The sequence below is a fragment of the Penicillium roqueforti genome, assembly GCF_015533775.1.
Source record: "Penicillium roqueforti strain LCP96 04111 chromosome Unknown scaffold_03, whole genome shotgun sequence".
In the NCBI taxonomy this organism is placed as follows: domain Eukaryota; kingdom Fungi; phylum Ascomycota; class Eurotiomycetes; order Eurotiales; family Aspergillaceae; genus Penicillium; species Penicillium roqueforti.
Window position 1 is genome coordinate 217,193 of NW_024067567.1, and position 13,086 is coordinate 230,278.

General features: G+C 48.9%; 4 protein-coding genes across 4 annotated transcripts; 3 read left to right on the top strand and 1 right to left on the bottom strand.

Moving 5' to 3' along the window:
- Positions 1-1,841: 1,841 nt before the first annotated feature.
- On the top strand, positions 1,842-4,329 carry LCP9604111_2512 (putative acid phosphatase; the record flags this gene model as incomplete). Its single annotated transcript, XM_039069998.1, has 5 exons — positions 1,842-2,033; positions 2,087-3,100; positions 3,155-3,161; positions 4,168-4,197; positions 4,262-4,329. 5 exons carry the CDS (start codon positions 1,842-1,844, stop codon positions 4,327-4,329), a joined length of 1,311 nt encoding a protein of 436 aa, XP_038931264.1.
- A 1,524-nt stretch (positions 4,330-5,853) lies between these two features.
- Positions 5,854-7,473, top strand: LCP9604111_2513 (sugar porter family MFS transporter; the record flags this gene model as incomplete). The annotated part of the gene is made up of 1 exon (XM_039069999.1): positions 5,854-7,473. One exon carries the CDS (start codon positions 5,854-5,856, stop codon positions 7,471-7,473), a length of 1,620 nt encoding a protein of 539 aa, XP_038931265.1.
- A 778-nt stretch (positions 7,474-8,251) lies between these two features.
- LCP9604111_2514 (MFS transporter) lies at positions 8,252-10,008 on the bottom strand (the record flags this gene model as incomplete). Its single annotated transcript, XM_039070000.1, has 3 exons — positions 8,252-9,259; positions 9,315-9,704; positions 9,754-10,008. 3 exons carry the CDS (start codon positions 10,006-10,008, stop codon positions 8,252-8,254), a joined length of 1,653 nt encoding a protein of 550 aa, XP_038931266.1.
- A 1,375-nt stretch (positions 10,009-11,383) lies between these two features.
- On the top strand, positions 11,384-13,055 carry LCP9604111_2515 (Zn(II)2Cys6 transcription factor; the record flags this gene model as incomplete). Its single annotated transcript, XM_039070001.1, has 2 exons — positions 11,384-12,175; positions 12,228-13,055. The coding sequence occupies 2 exons, from the start codon at positions 11,384-11,386 to the stop codon at positions 13,053-13,055; spliced, it is 1,620 nt and encodes a 539-aa protein (XP_038931267.1).
- Between the last annotated feature and the right edge of the window lie 31 nt (positions 13,056-13,086).

The following is a 13,086-nucleotide window of genomic DNA, read 5'->3' on the forward strand; positions in this document are numbered from 1 at the left end:
GTGCCATTAATTTTTTTCTTTCTGTTGTTTTTTTTTACCTGTCAAGATAACAATGTAATAGTCATTGAGTCAAGAATAACGAGCAAAGGATTGGTATTTTTTTATGTGAATTTTTTTCTCTGTATATTCGCGGCGCACATGCTGTTAAAGCTACAAGTATTTGCGAACCTCGGTGACTCGTTTAGATTAAGACAGCAAAGAAGCTATACGGACTATTGTGACCTGCAAGAGAAAACAATCTATCCTCCCTTCCATATTATAAGTATTTTGAAACCGAAGGAACAAACTCCGGTGAATCTTCTCTTAGTGTCATATAGCTCCCTATCACCATACACATAGCAACTCCACCATAGCTCTACTTGGATAGAGTTGAAAGGAAGTCAAAGTCAAAGCACCATATATTTGAATTTGATGAAAAGTATGTGGGTCTAAGCAAAAGCTCAGCTATTCTACAATGCTTCGGCTTCATAGCCTTCACCAGAGCCATCGAAATTGCCCATAGTCTTAGGATTGGCATGACAGCCGTGGTGCGCTGTGTTAAGGGTTAATGAGAAGATCCAGATTCACCAATTTTTAGGGCATACACGCATAAGTACGGAGTTAGAGGTTGGATTAAAGTTTATGTGCCTGTTTGTCTCAGGCCTAACTTAAATCAGAGCAGTTCGTTCACAAACTGTAGCTCTTATTCTCTTCCTTGTCGTATCATTGGTTACCAAATAGCCTCGAACCTTATATTCATGGAGAAACAAAAGAAGAAAATAAATCCAAGGTCCTTCCCGACTCACGCGATCTTTGCACGTACAGGCGAGAGCTACGGGTACGAGAATAGTCGGCTGTCTAAACGGCCTTCTCGTTCTAGTTGTCTTTTTGATGTAGAAGTATTCTTCCTACCACAGAGGTTAGACAAAACCCTTCTGAAGAGTATATTCATATGGTGGTAACATATTTATCATAGCCAACTTAGAAGATAAGCATCCTGATATATATATATATCCATGAATGCTTCGTAGTAAATACGGTCAGGTAGTATTAACCAGTGAAAATTAAGTGCCAAATGGCATAATTCCTCGCCCGTGGCATCCACGAATCATCTAGATGATATATCTAACCGGCTTTGAATTGTCTACTTTTCGAACCAAGTGCTTTTTGTACTATATACCGAGCTCACCTTAAACATCAGTCATGTTACCAAGCAAGGACGAAATATAAGAATTACTCATGAGTGTTGCTGGTGTCTATGATAATCTCCCCTTCAGTAAGTATAAATTATCATTATTGTTGTAATACTACACATACTCCGTACTTGAGTTATGTAGTTCTGAGCCAAGAAGAGGTAAGCATATGTCCCTCCTCGGCAAAAGCTTTTATTAACAATCTAGAAATTACTATACAAATTAATATATAGTGATCACGTTGCTCAAGGAAGGTGAGTGTATGGTCAGCCCAGAGCTGTTCCTGACCGGGGCGGGCCAGTGAGCGTAGGGGGTCAGCCAGTGAGGGCACGAACAGTAACAACGTGCAACGCAGGGACCAGCGGCGGGCAGGTACCCGGTCCACTATCTGCCATTCATCCAATCAAATCAACTTGATTTCGGACTCTAATTTCTTCAGGTCAGTTCTATTCAAGCCTTGACAGCTCGGGAGAAAAAAACGCTTGGAAATACAGCCAGTTAGCCCTGCATCGATCACAACGTGGTGTCGGTTAAGAGTGCCGTGTAACATAGCGCATTTTTGCCGATGGGGGGAATGTCATGCCTCCGACGCTGGCTGGAGTATAAGATCGCGTGTTCGACCCACCGATCTGCTCCTTTGTTGTCTATCTCATCACAGCGATCCCAGATATGTTCACCAAGCAGACTCTTCTCGCGGTCGTCGGGGCCCTGGCCCTGGCTGCGGCCAAGACTACCACTGAAGTGAACCCGACTCAGGCAGAAATCGATGCAGACCGTCTTACAGCCCGGCCTTACTCTCCTGTGTCAAACGTGAGGGGCTTGGTTTTTGATCGATTTGTGAACATCTGGCTCGAGAACACGGTAGGTCCCCCCCTTGCATAACGAGCAATGACCACGTGCTCACCCTTTTGCAGGACTACGAAACCGCTGCTGCAGACGCGAACCTGGCCAAGCTGGCTAAGGAGGGTATCCTCCTGACCAACTACTTTGCCGTCACTCACCCCTCGGAACCCAACTACTGTGCTTCTGCCGGTGGTGACACATTTGGCATGGACAGTGACGACTTCCTGCAGATCCCCGCCAATGTCTCAACCATTGCCGATCTGTTTGATACCAGGCATATCGCTTGGGGTGAGTATCAAGAGGACATGCCCTATGCCGGCTACCAGGGCATGCGGTACCCCCTCAGCGGCGCGAACCAGTACGTGCGCAAGCACAACCCGCTGGTTCTGTATGACTCGGTTACCAACGACGCCGTGCGCCCGCGTCAAATCAAGAATTTCACCACTTTCTACGATGACCTGGAACACCACCGCCTTCCCCAACACATGTTCATCACACCGAACATGACCAACGACGCTCACGATACCAACATCGGTGTGGCCGGCAACTGGGTCGAAAGCTTCCTGCCTCCCCTGTTGAAAAACGAATACTTCAGCAAGAACAGCCTGGTGTTGCTCACCTTTGACGAGTCAGGCAACTACACCCACCCCAACCGGGTCTTCAGCGTCCTGGTTGGAGGCGCTGTCCCCCAACACCTGAAGGGTACCACCGACGACACTTTCTACACACACTACTCAATCATTGCCTCCCTGTCCGCTAACTGGGGTCTGCCATCGCTTGGCCGCTGGGATTGTGGCGCCAACCTGCTGGACATTGTCGCTGAAAGGACCGGCTACGTCAACTGGGAAGTGGATCTCAGCAGTGCCTACCTCAACCAGACTTACCCTGGCCCCCTGTCTGACTCGCATTATTCCGCCAAGTGGCCCGTTCCTCTCACCGATGGCGAGTGCTCTGCTGGTAATGGTATTGCTAAGGTCGTGAAGAAGACCTACCACGGTCTTCACGCTACCCGCGACTACACCAGTCCTGTGCCGTATGACGAGGCCAGTGGAAACAACCTGGGCATCAAGTACTCGCGTACTCTGGTATGGAGCCTTCCCATTCTTCCCTCTGATGATTCTAATGCTAATAATTTACAGAAGCACGGTAAGAAGCAGTCTGGTATCACTGGGAACCAATAATCGACATATATATATATATATATATATGATACACTGTCACTACCGTGTCAGATGTGAACATAAGCAGTTACCCTAGTGTTTAAAAAGTTGATTGAATACTATGTTGTTCTACCACATTAAAATAGTTCTTCGATTTTGTCATAATCATTGTAGATCCGAATGTTGTGACTTTCTTCCAATGTACGATCTACAGACTATGTTGATGAGTATGGGGGCATCCCCAGTTTACCTCTACCCCAGGAAATATGTATCTCCACAATCTCCACTAATAATCCTCCGATTTTTGAACGACAGAATCTAAGATAGACAGATCGATAATAAAATGAGTACAACAGTGTAGAAACGACCCTCTATCTCAAAGCTGGTTTTCTCCTTTCTGATATGCTTTTGATATAATATGGGCGGGTGCAGTCCAAGCGCGTTGACCGTTTATGGACTGATGTCACACCGCCGATGCCCTCATGTAGAGTTGGCAGGATACTTTTCAGATAGTGCTGAAACTACTATTGAAATACTCTTTGACGCATTGCCCAAAGTTGAATGCCGACCCGATAAAACCTCTGTATTTCAATGATTTCTTTTTACCATAATCCAATTACAGACATTATTGCTATAGCTCAAACTACCCTGATCAATCTGGCTTCACATCTGCCAGATCTCAACGGAGATCGACATTACACAAACCAATCAGGGATAGTGGGATTCATTTCCAAGTAACACCCGAGGTCTCTCAGATCTCAAGGAAGTTTTGCGGAGAGTTGCTGGCCACATGGCAATCTGTTTCCCATGATTCCCACGAGGAACTTGAGGGGGCACGCCAAGGCCCTCGAAGCGCCACATACTTAGAAGGCGCTTTACTATGACGTTTTAGGAGTTTCGCTTTGGACTATGAACGGCCTTGCCGTGATCTGCACTCCCGCGAAGTATCGGCTCCCCCTCGTCTCGTACAATATGTCGGGGACCCTCCTAAGCGACGACGCCTAACGGGTGCCAAGAGATATGTACGTTGCACTCAAATCTAACATGGCATCATCGCGGACAGAGCGCATGTTCTGATTCGCTCAGGTACCGAGGGCTGTCTCGCCCATGTTACATGTACAACCACTCGGGGAATTGTGTTATTGGTCCAATAGGAAAATTAATATAGGCTTGTACCTCCCTACTCACATGCACGTCTACCAATCCAGGTTCCATTATTTTCATATCCCGACGAGCAGAGATTTTACTGGCGAAGATATCAAATCGGAGGTGAAGTGCCCGATAATGCCCGCTTGACTTTCAGTGTTTTCCCGAAATCTTGTGTGGGCCCAGGTGAATAATTTTTTTTTTCTCCCATACGGCGTACGAAGTATGGCCAGAATAGGCATATAACCAAGCTATGCTTGTCAAATGCTTCGCTTTCTTGGAATTTTCTTGGAAATGTACTTGGAAGGCTTGGTTGATGAGCCAAGAAGGAGTAAGCAAATATCCTGATCTTGGAAGTGTGGTTGACCTGTAAAAGTTTTCGAAATCCGCTGTCTTTGACATGGTTATCCCTTCCTAATGCGGAATCATCTTGGCGAATGGGTCCGCCCACTTTTCCTCCCCAATTTTTTGACTCTCTTTGATATGGTTCTCGGGATGCTTCTTCGGGATGGTGTCTTCGGGAAGGGCTGCATCGGGCATACTCATACCCCGTAGATGGGACGTTCTGTTGTTGAGTCCGCAAGCCGTTAGTCTACATCCCACAGTTCTCATGTGACCACGGAGTATGGAGTAGAGTATGGAGTAGAATATGGAGAAGAATATGGCTCGTGATCCCGATGATCATTGCTCAAGACGGCATCCCCTCAGAACCCCGGGAAATTATTGCAGTCCACGGCTGACCCGTCGCCGTAACCGGCCGGGGCATCGGGCACGACGCAGTTCCGAAGAAAAAAGGAAACTTTCACGAGATCGTTGGAAGCATGGGAATACGTAATATTCGGGCCACACCAATCGGCACCGAGCGTGCGAAAAAGAAAAACCAATGGACTGCCAATTGCGGTCGACGAATGGCCATTCAATGAAATCCTCGGCCCCTGACCCACCTTCCCCCCCCTCTAATTTCTTATTCCCCCAGTACTTGCAGGTCGTGGAGTTGGCCGCGGAGGTCGTGGAGGGTCGGGTAAGATTCCCTTTCCGGCTAAGTATCGTCGCTCACCTCCAGACGCCTCCAGACGCCCCCCGGGAATTGTGATCCACCCCCCACAAAAGCCACGAGAAAATAAGAAGACGAGCAAGCCTGCTATCTTAACGAATATACGCCATTCCATGTAACGTTGCTCAGTTAGTGTAGTGAGATAGATAACCCAAGGCCCAAAACGGTAAACACACGCCGCTCGGAGCACTTGGCAGACCGCGAGATTTGCTTGTTGCATCCCCGCAACCCCACTCATTTGGCCCTTGGCCCCCTCCTTAGCCCCTCCTGGGCCCCCACGGCGGGTCGCAAGACTTGCCTATCCAATGTTGAAGCGCCGCCGATGTCACTCCGAACTTTTCTCTTCTTGGCACTAACCCAATGGACATGCGCACTGAATGCATATAAGGTACAGAAACATTCCCCCCGGTGTCTGAGCTTCCTTTTTCTTCTTATGTCGCTTTGGTATTTCCCTCTCATCTAATAGAGGACGTTGATCATGTGGACCACAACCTCCGGCTTACGGGGCAAGAAGCTCCATCTTGCTATCACCTTCACATCCGTCGTTGGATTCTCACTTTTCGGATATGATCAGGGTTTGATGTCCGGTATCATCTCTGGTGACCAGTTCACCAAGGAATTCCCCCCTCTCCATGGTGACTCTGAACACGTCGCCGTCCTGCGCGGTGCAGTCACTGCCTGTTACGAACTTGGTTGTTTCTTTGGTGCTATCTTCACAATGATGTACGGTCAGCGTATTGGCCGCACTCCTCTCCTGGTAGCCGGTGGTATCCTCATGATCATCGGTACAGTTATCTCTACTGCTGCCTTCGGTCCCCACTGGGGACTGGGCCAGTTCGTTATTGGACGTGTCATCTCTGGTCTTGGAAACGGCATGGATACCGCGACTATCCCCGTCTGGCAGTCAGAGTGTTCGCGCGCTCACAACCGTGGTTTCCTCGTCTGCTTCGAGGGTGCTATCATCGCCGTCGGTACCTTCATCGCCTACTGGATTGATTTCGGTCTCTCTTATGTCGACAGCTCCGTTCAGTGGCGATTCCCCGTCGCCTTCCAGATTCTGTTCGCCGCGCTTGTCACTGGTGGTGCTCTTATGCTGCCCGAGTCGCCTCGTTGGTTCGTCATGCAGGGTCACGATGAGGAGGCCCTCAGGGTTCTCGCGCAGCTCAACGATAGTGCTGTCGATGCGGACGATGTGCTTGCCGATTTCAACATGATGAAGGCTGATCTCAAGGCCATGGAGAGTCTTGAGGCTAGTAGCTGGCGTGTCCTCTTCACTGGTGGTAAGACTCAGCACTTCCAGCGTATGGCGATCGGTTGCTCTGGCCAGTTCTTCCAGCAATTCACTGGTTGCAATGCCGCTATCTACTACTCGACCCTGCTATTCGAGCAGAACTTGCACATGGAGGGCAAGCTTCCCCTGGTTCTAGGAGGTGTTTTCGCCACCGTCTACGCTCTTGCCACTATCCCATCCTTCTTTATGATTGAGAAGGTCGGTCGCCGCAACCTGTTCTTGATTGGTTTCCTCGGTCAGGGTCTCAGCTTCATGATCACCATGGGTTGTCTCGTCAGGTCGAACTCGCAGAACGCCAAGGGTGCGATTGTCGGTATCTTCCTCTTCATCTGCTTCTTCGCCTTTACTACGCTGCCTCTACCCTGGATCTACCCCCCGGAGATCAACCCCCTCCGTACTCGTACGAAGGCCGCCTCCGCTTCCACTTGCATGAACTGGATTACCAACTTCGCCGTCGTCATGTTCACTCCTGTGTTCTCCAACCAGTCCGACTGGGGTATCTACCTCTTCTTCGCGCTTATCAACTTTATCGCCATCCCCTTCGCCTGGTTCTTCTACTGTGAGACCGCCGGTCGTGATCTCGAGGAGGTTGACATCATCTTCGCCAAGGCCCACGTTGAGGGCAAGTGGCCTTACCGGGTCGCACAGGAGATGCCCAAGCTCACCATTGCCCAAATTACCCAGTTCCAGAACGAACTGGGTCTCGATACCTCCGACCTCCAGGTCAACACTGAGGCCGAGAAGGCCGAGACTGCCATGAGCAGCAGCAGTGAGGCCAAGAATGGCGATACCAAGCACGAGGAGTAAAAGCTCCAATCGTCAGTTGCCCTTGGTTGATGTCGGCCGAGTGAGATTCGCGGAGCGAATCGAATTAATCATCTGTTTCGGATCTCATATTATCATGTGACCATAGAATCTCTATACCCCCCCTGTGTCTAACGGGAAAGCGGGCAGACTAGTATGTGAATAGTCTGCTCTACGATCTCTTTCTCTTTTCTCGACATTTCATTCGATTTGAATACATACTTTTTACCATAAAATCTTTCTTTTATCTAAACATTGTTGTAACGGATCTAAATACCTTTGATGTCCCCTCTTGCCCTTACAGTCTACCATCAGCACAGTATAGTATTAGTGTCTCCTTATGTGAAGATGGAAAGTAAATAAGGCTTGACAATATCGTATATATAATTCTACACTGAGTTTTAGGTGCAAAGCTGGTCGAATTAACGATGGCATTCCATTCAGATTCAACCTCCAATTTGTGTGTCGTAACTCGTAACTAACGAGGACCTTGGAAACCCCTGCAGATCGAGCACCGACTAGAGAAAGTCTAGGAGAGTCAAACCAAGGAAAACTTACATGTGCTTCGGCATAAATTCCGTGTCTTGAATCAAACAAACCAGGGGTATAAAGTATCAGTTATAGGGCCCGAGGCATTCATGAAGACAATCTCGGCCACATGCCAAAAAAACAGCCGTGTTCGCCATAGCTTCTTACTTTCGCAGCAAAGGAATTAAATATTGAGTTAGCCGATTGAAAAACCCCTTCTAAGCATAATAATGTTAAAAAAACTCAGAAGGACCTAGCCAGCCGCATAAGTACTCTTTTTTCTCAACGTCTCCCCAAACTTCCACAAAAACACTGGCGCTGGCACCCCGATGACAATAGCCACGAACGCCAACAAACTATTTCCCCACCCATAGTTCAAAGCACTATACATATACGGTGCAAAGAGTGGAAACCCAAACCCAGCTAGCGAGCGCAGGAATGCACTAGCAGCAAGCGCACTAGCCGCAAACCGTGTATAGGTATCAACCATATAAGTCTGGATACACTGGAAGGCAATAATATTGCCAGTACCGAACAGTACAGCACCGATGTTCGGTGCGATCCAATGGCAGTGGTACTGAGCAGTCCAGCCGTAGATGAACAAGCCAGAGGGGATAAAGAAGGCGCCGACGAAGAGCAGCGGGACGCGGAACTCCGGTTTTCCGACACCGCCATTGCGGGCCTTGAGACGGCGGTAGATACGGTCATTTAACGGGGCGCAAATCTGTGAGCCGAGCCAGAAGCCTAGTCCGAGAGAGATGTAGTTCAGGCCGCCGATGCCAGTTGATTCGTTGTAATAGTTTGGGCTTGTCCAGAGGGTGGGAAATGTTGAGAGGACGAGGTACATGATTCCATAGATGTAGGCCATGAATAGGGCGAGGACTTGGACGATTGGCTGGGTGAGGAGGAGGCGGAAGGGACGGATGAGCGAGCTGCGCAGGACTTCGGGTAAGGTCTTATTTTGGCGCTCTGCTTCTGTTTGGTAGGATTCGTCGCCCGTTTCGTTGCGCAGGCGGACGGCGCGGTCGAGGAGGATCTTCGGACCGTAGCTCTCGCGTAGGAAGAAGAGGCCCATTAGCTGGATTAGGCCGTCGGTTATTGAGGTTGAATAGAAAACCCAGCGCCAGGTTGTGTTTTCGGCGATGAAGCCTCCTGCGATAGGGCCAAGGGCTGGGCCTAGGAGTGGTGCAAGACTGTAGATTGCAATCCCCTTCCCGCGCTCTTCAGCCCGGAAGCAATCTGAAAGGACCCCGCCGCCGATCTAGATGTGGTTAGATATAAGCTTTTCTTGAGCGGAGTTTTGCGGCTTGGCTTACTGCTAGCGGGGCGCTGCCTCCTAGTCCAGCAAAGAATCGGCAGACGATCATTTGGACTTTCGTTCGTGAGACCGCACACCCGATGTTGAAGACTAGGAAGAAGAGGTTGGCGAGTTGCAGAACGATGGTTCGGCCGTAGATCTCTGAAAATGGCCCGAGGAATAATGGGCCAACAGCGTAGGCTAGAACGAAGATTGAGAGCATAAGTTGTGAAACTACTTCGTCTGTGACTTTGAGGTCCGCTACCAGTGATGGCAGTGCCGGTGCAACCATTGACGAAGAGACCGGCGAGATGAAGGTGAATAGTGATACGGTGATGACAGCAGCCCATTTCTTCTTGCTGCTCCAGTTTTTTGGGTTCTCGGGGTCTTCAGGGCCATCCCATTGTACCTGTACAACTTAATATCGAATGCAGATTTAGGAACATGGAACAACCTACCAGTTTTGGGTCGTGACGAGACCGGTTCGACCTTGATGTCCTTGATTTCTCCAGTTCAGGCTGTGCAGTATCGGCTCTTTCTAGATCCAAATCGCGTTCGTTCACAATCCCGTTCCGTACTTCCTGAATGATATCGGGCATATGCTCGTTTCCGACAGACGGCTCATCATCGTCGGACCCATCGAACTCATCGCTGTGGTATACCGACTGGTCATTGAGATGTCGACCCGAATAAACTCGATCTACCTGGGTCATTCCTGAATTTGACAGAGACCGTAGCCTCGTCCGTAGAGAACCAGCCAAGCTCTGAGATCGTGACTGCGTTCTTGATGCCTGAAACTCGGAATCGGTACTGGATATTGATGCCGACTGTGGTCTAGTCGAGCCAGATTCTTTATGGTCCGACATTATCGATGCTCATGCGGAGAACCAATCGAGAATAATTGGGGAAAGGACTGAAAAATTTTAATATATGAAGCCAACTAGATGGGCACGCGACACTGATTGATTCCCTAGAGAAAAAGGACCAGACTGCAACAGCGGGGAACGTTTTTATATCAAATCAATAGCCACAATAAAAAACCATCAGGCAGAAAGCCGGCATATTCCAACCATTGCGAACGGTGATAAAGCAGGAAGGACCTTAACACCGCCAGAAGAAAACCCACAGCTCTCCAGTTTGGAATATTGTGCATAGTGATTGGCTGGTACCCAAAGCTTGACACGGATGACCCCTGGCCAGACCCCATTTGCCCCTTTGTTTATCACAAATTTTCCTGAATACCGGCGGCTTGACCCGTCTTGGGTTGTCATTAAGGCAGTGTGCATGTGGGGAGAAGCGGTATTTCGTGGCTCCGTTTGCAGCCTCAGGTGTTGATTGTCGGGTCTTCGGCACATAAGTCACGTGCGATGGCTGATCGCCAATACCATATGCCACATTGGGAAGCCGGTATAGGGTTCTCCCGGTTCCGGGATATTTTTCATTGGCTGACACTTGTGTTGGTTTTATGTCCGATACAAACAGGCTGCTATCCCGGGATCACGCAGATTTGCTGGAGACATTATGATTGATCTATACAATATATGCCGGTGTTTATGTATCTTCGGATGTCCGATTTCCGATCGTTTTCGGTAGTCCGATTTACGTTACATTTTTCTTATATTAACGAGTCTAGACCGCTGGTTTATAGTTCGTGGCTGACCCTTGAGTTGCCGGGGAATAACTTAGGATCAGACTCGGAGTTTTCCAGAAATGTTCTGTGAAAGTCCGTGCTAGAGTGCTGCATATATAACGATTTGTGGCATAAGGAAGCTGAGGTCTGGGGCTTTCTAGATAAATGCAATACTGTGGCGATGGATCATTTGCTGCCGAACGAAGCTCGATATACAGTTAAAGAGGTTCATATTAGAAAGATTGTCAAGAACATCAAGACCATCAAGACCATTAAAACCATTCAAACCATCAAGCCCATCAAACCCATTTTTGTACAAACCTCTCTAAACGTGCTCGGGAATAGAAGTGGCCGGCTCGGCTTACCCCACACTTTCTTATCTCTACCCAGAGATAACCGTTAGATTGGCGCTGAGATCCTTTAATCTCCTGCCTTCTTTTGATCTCCTCTAATCAAAGATGCCGCCAGATCGACGTGTGCAGCGAATTGTCCGAGTAAGAACAGGTTGTTTGACCTGCAGGCGTCGCAAGAAGAAATGCGACGAGACACATCCAATCTGTGCTGGCTGTCAGCGCAATGACCTGGGCTGCCAGTGGCCCCCAGATGTACCTGGCAAGAGAGATCCCAGCCATGAGGACGAAACTCAAGCACCTACTGTAGATGAGTGCCGAGCGAATATTTCCGAAGAAATTCACGAAATGGCGATGCCTAGGAGTCCCTCAACTCACCGAACGCCATCGATTTCTTCGAGTTCAGGGCACTCGGTGACTACCGGAGACCAATTTGAAGACACAACGCTGCATGAGGAGATCCATAATCGACGACAAGTGTCAACGTCTACCAGGACTGCCATTTCCAGTGATTCTCTTGTCGCCTCTTTCTCAATAGGAAACGTGCTGCCGCGCAGCCTATCCATGATGCCTGGATATGATGCTGAGTCTTATCAGCTTCTCAGTCATTACGTGGCCACAACAGCCGACTGCATGGCAAATGGCTCCACGCCTGTCAACCCCTTCCTGGTACAGATTGTACCCCTGGCATTTTCTAGTGATTTGCTGCTGCAGCTGGTAATCACTCAAAGCGCCGCTCACCGCGCGTTTCGGTCACGAGATGAATCGGATACAATTGCCCACAGCCACTACTCAAAAGCCCTCCAGCATTTCCGCCGTGGAGTAACAGACTTTATCAACGGCAAAGAATCGAACCCCCTCGTGCTCCTAGTTGGGGCACTTCTGATGTGTTTTACCGAGGTAGGAAATCCATGATTCAAAAGTAGTGGGTTCAACAATCTGACAAAAACAGACAGCAAAGGGTGATATGAACGGGACAATATTTGACCACTTATCCGCCGCCAACTCGTTGTTAGTCAAATTGCTTGCCCAGAGTGACTCGGCAGTTCCACGAGACTTGAAAGATTTCGTCATCGAATACTACACCTATACTGCGACCGTCAGCATGATCTCAATCGATGCTCGCTTTAGCGGGCAAATCTTCTTAAACTTGGATCTCGAACAACGGTCGCGTGAATTACTTCAGACTCAGTACGTGGGCAACTTGTGCGGTTGCTGGCTGGAGCTATTGCTGCTGATCCCGTGTATCTTCGATCTTGGCCGACAGTGGATCATGGACGACACGCAGGCGCTAATTCCAACAGCTGATGATATTGCCATGTTTGCATCTATCCAAGCCCAGATTCTACGCTGGTCACCTTATCCCAATGTCGAAACGGAGGTCCGTCTGGCTGGGCTAATTTTCCAACAAGCCATACTCGTCTATCTGTACACCTCTTTAGGTGGATTCCAATACACCAGAGATGGAATGTATAAAGGCATGGTGGAAAATGTCGTGACAGAAGCCATGTCATACCTGGATGAGCTGTCGCCCAGTGCGCGCATCAACTCCGGGCTCTGTTGGCCGATCGCTGTGGTGGGCTCATGCCTTCTCAACCCCGACCAACAGAATTGCCTACGAGGACGATTGAATGCCATGACCGAGACATTTGGTCTTGGTAATATGAACCGAACACTTCTACTGCTCGAAGCAATGTGGGAATCACCTGCGTCCGAGGCCGGGCCATGGAATATTTCTCGGGCAATGCAGCAAAACCAAATATGGATCTCATTTGCATGATGTTGAGCGTCATCCTGTTACTCATATTATG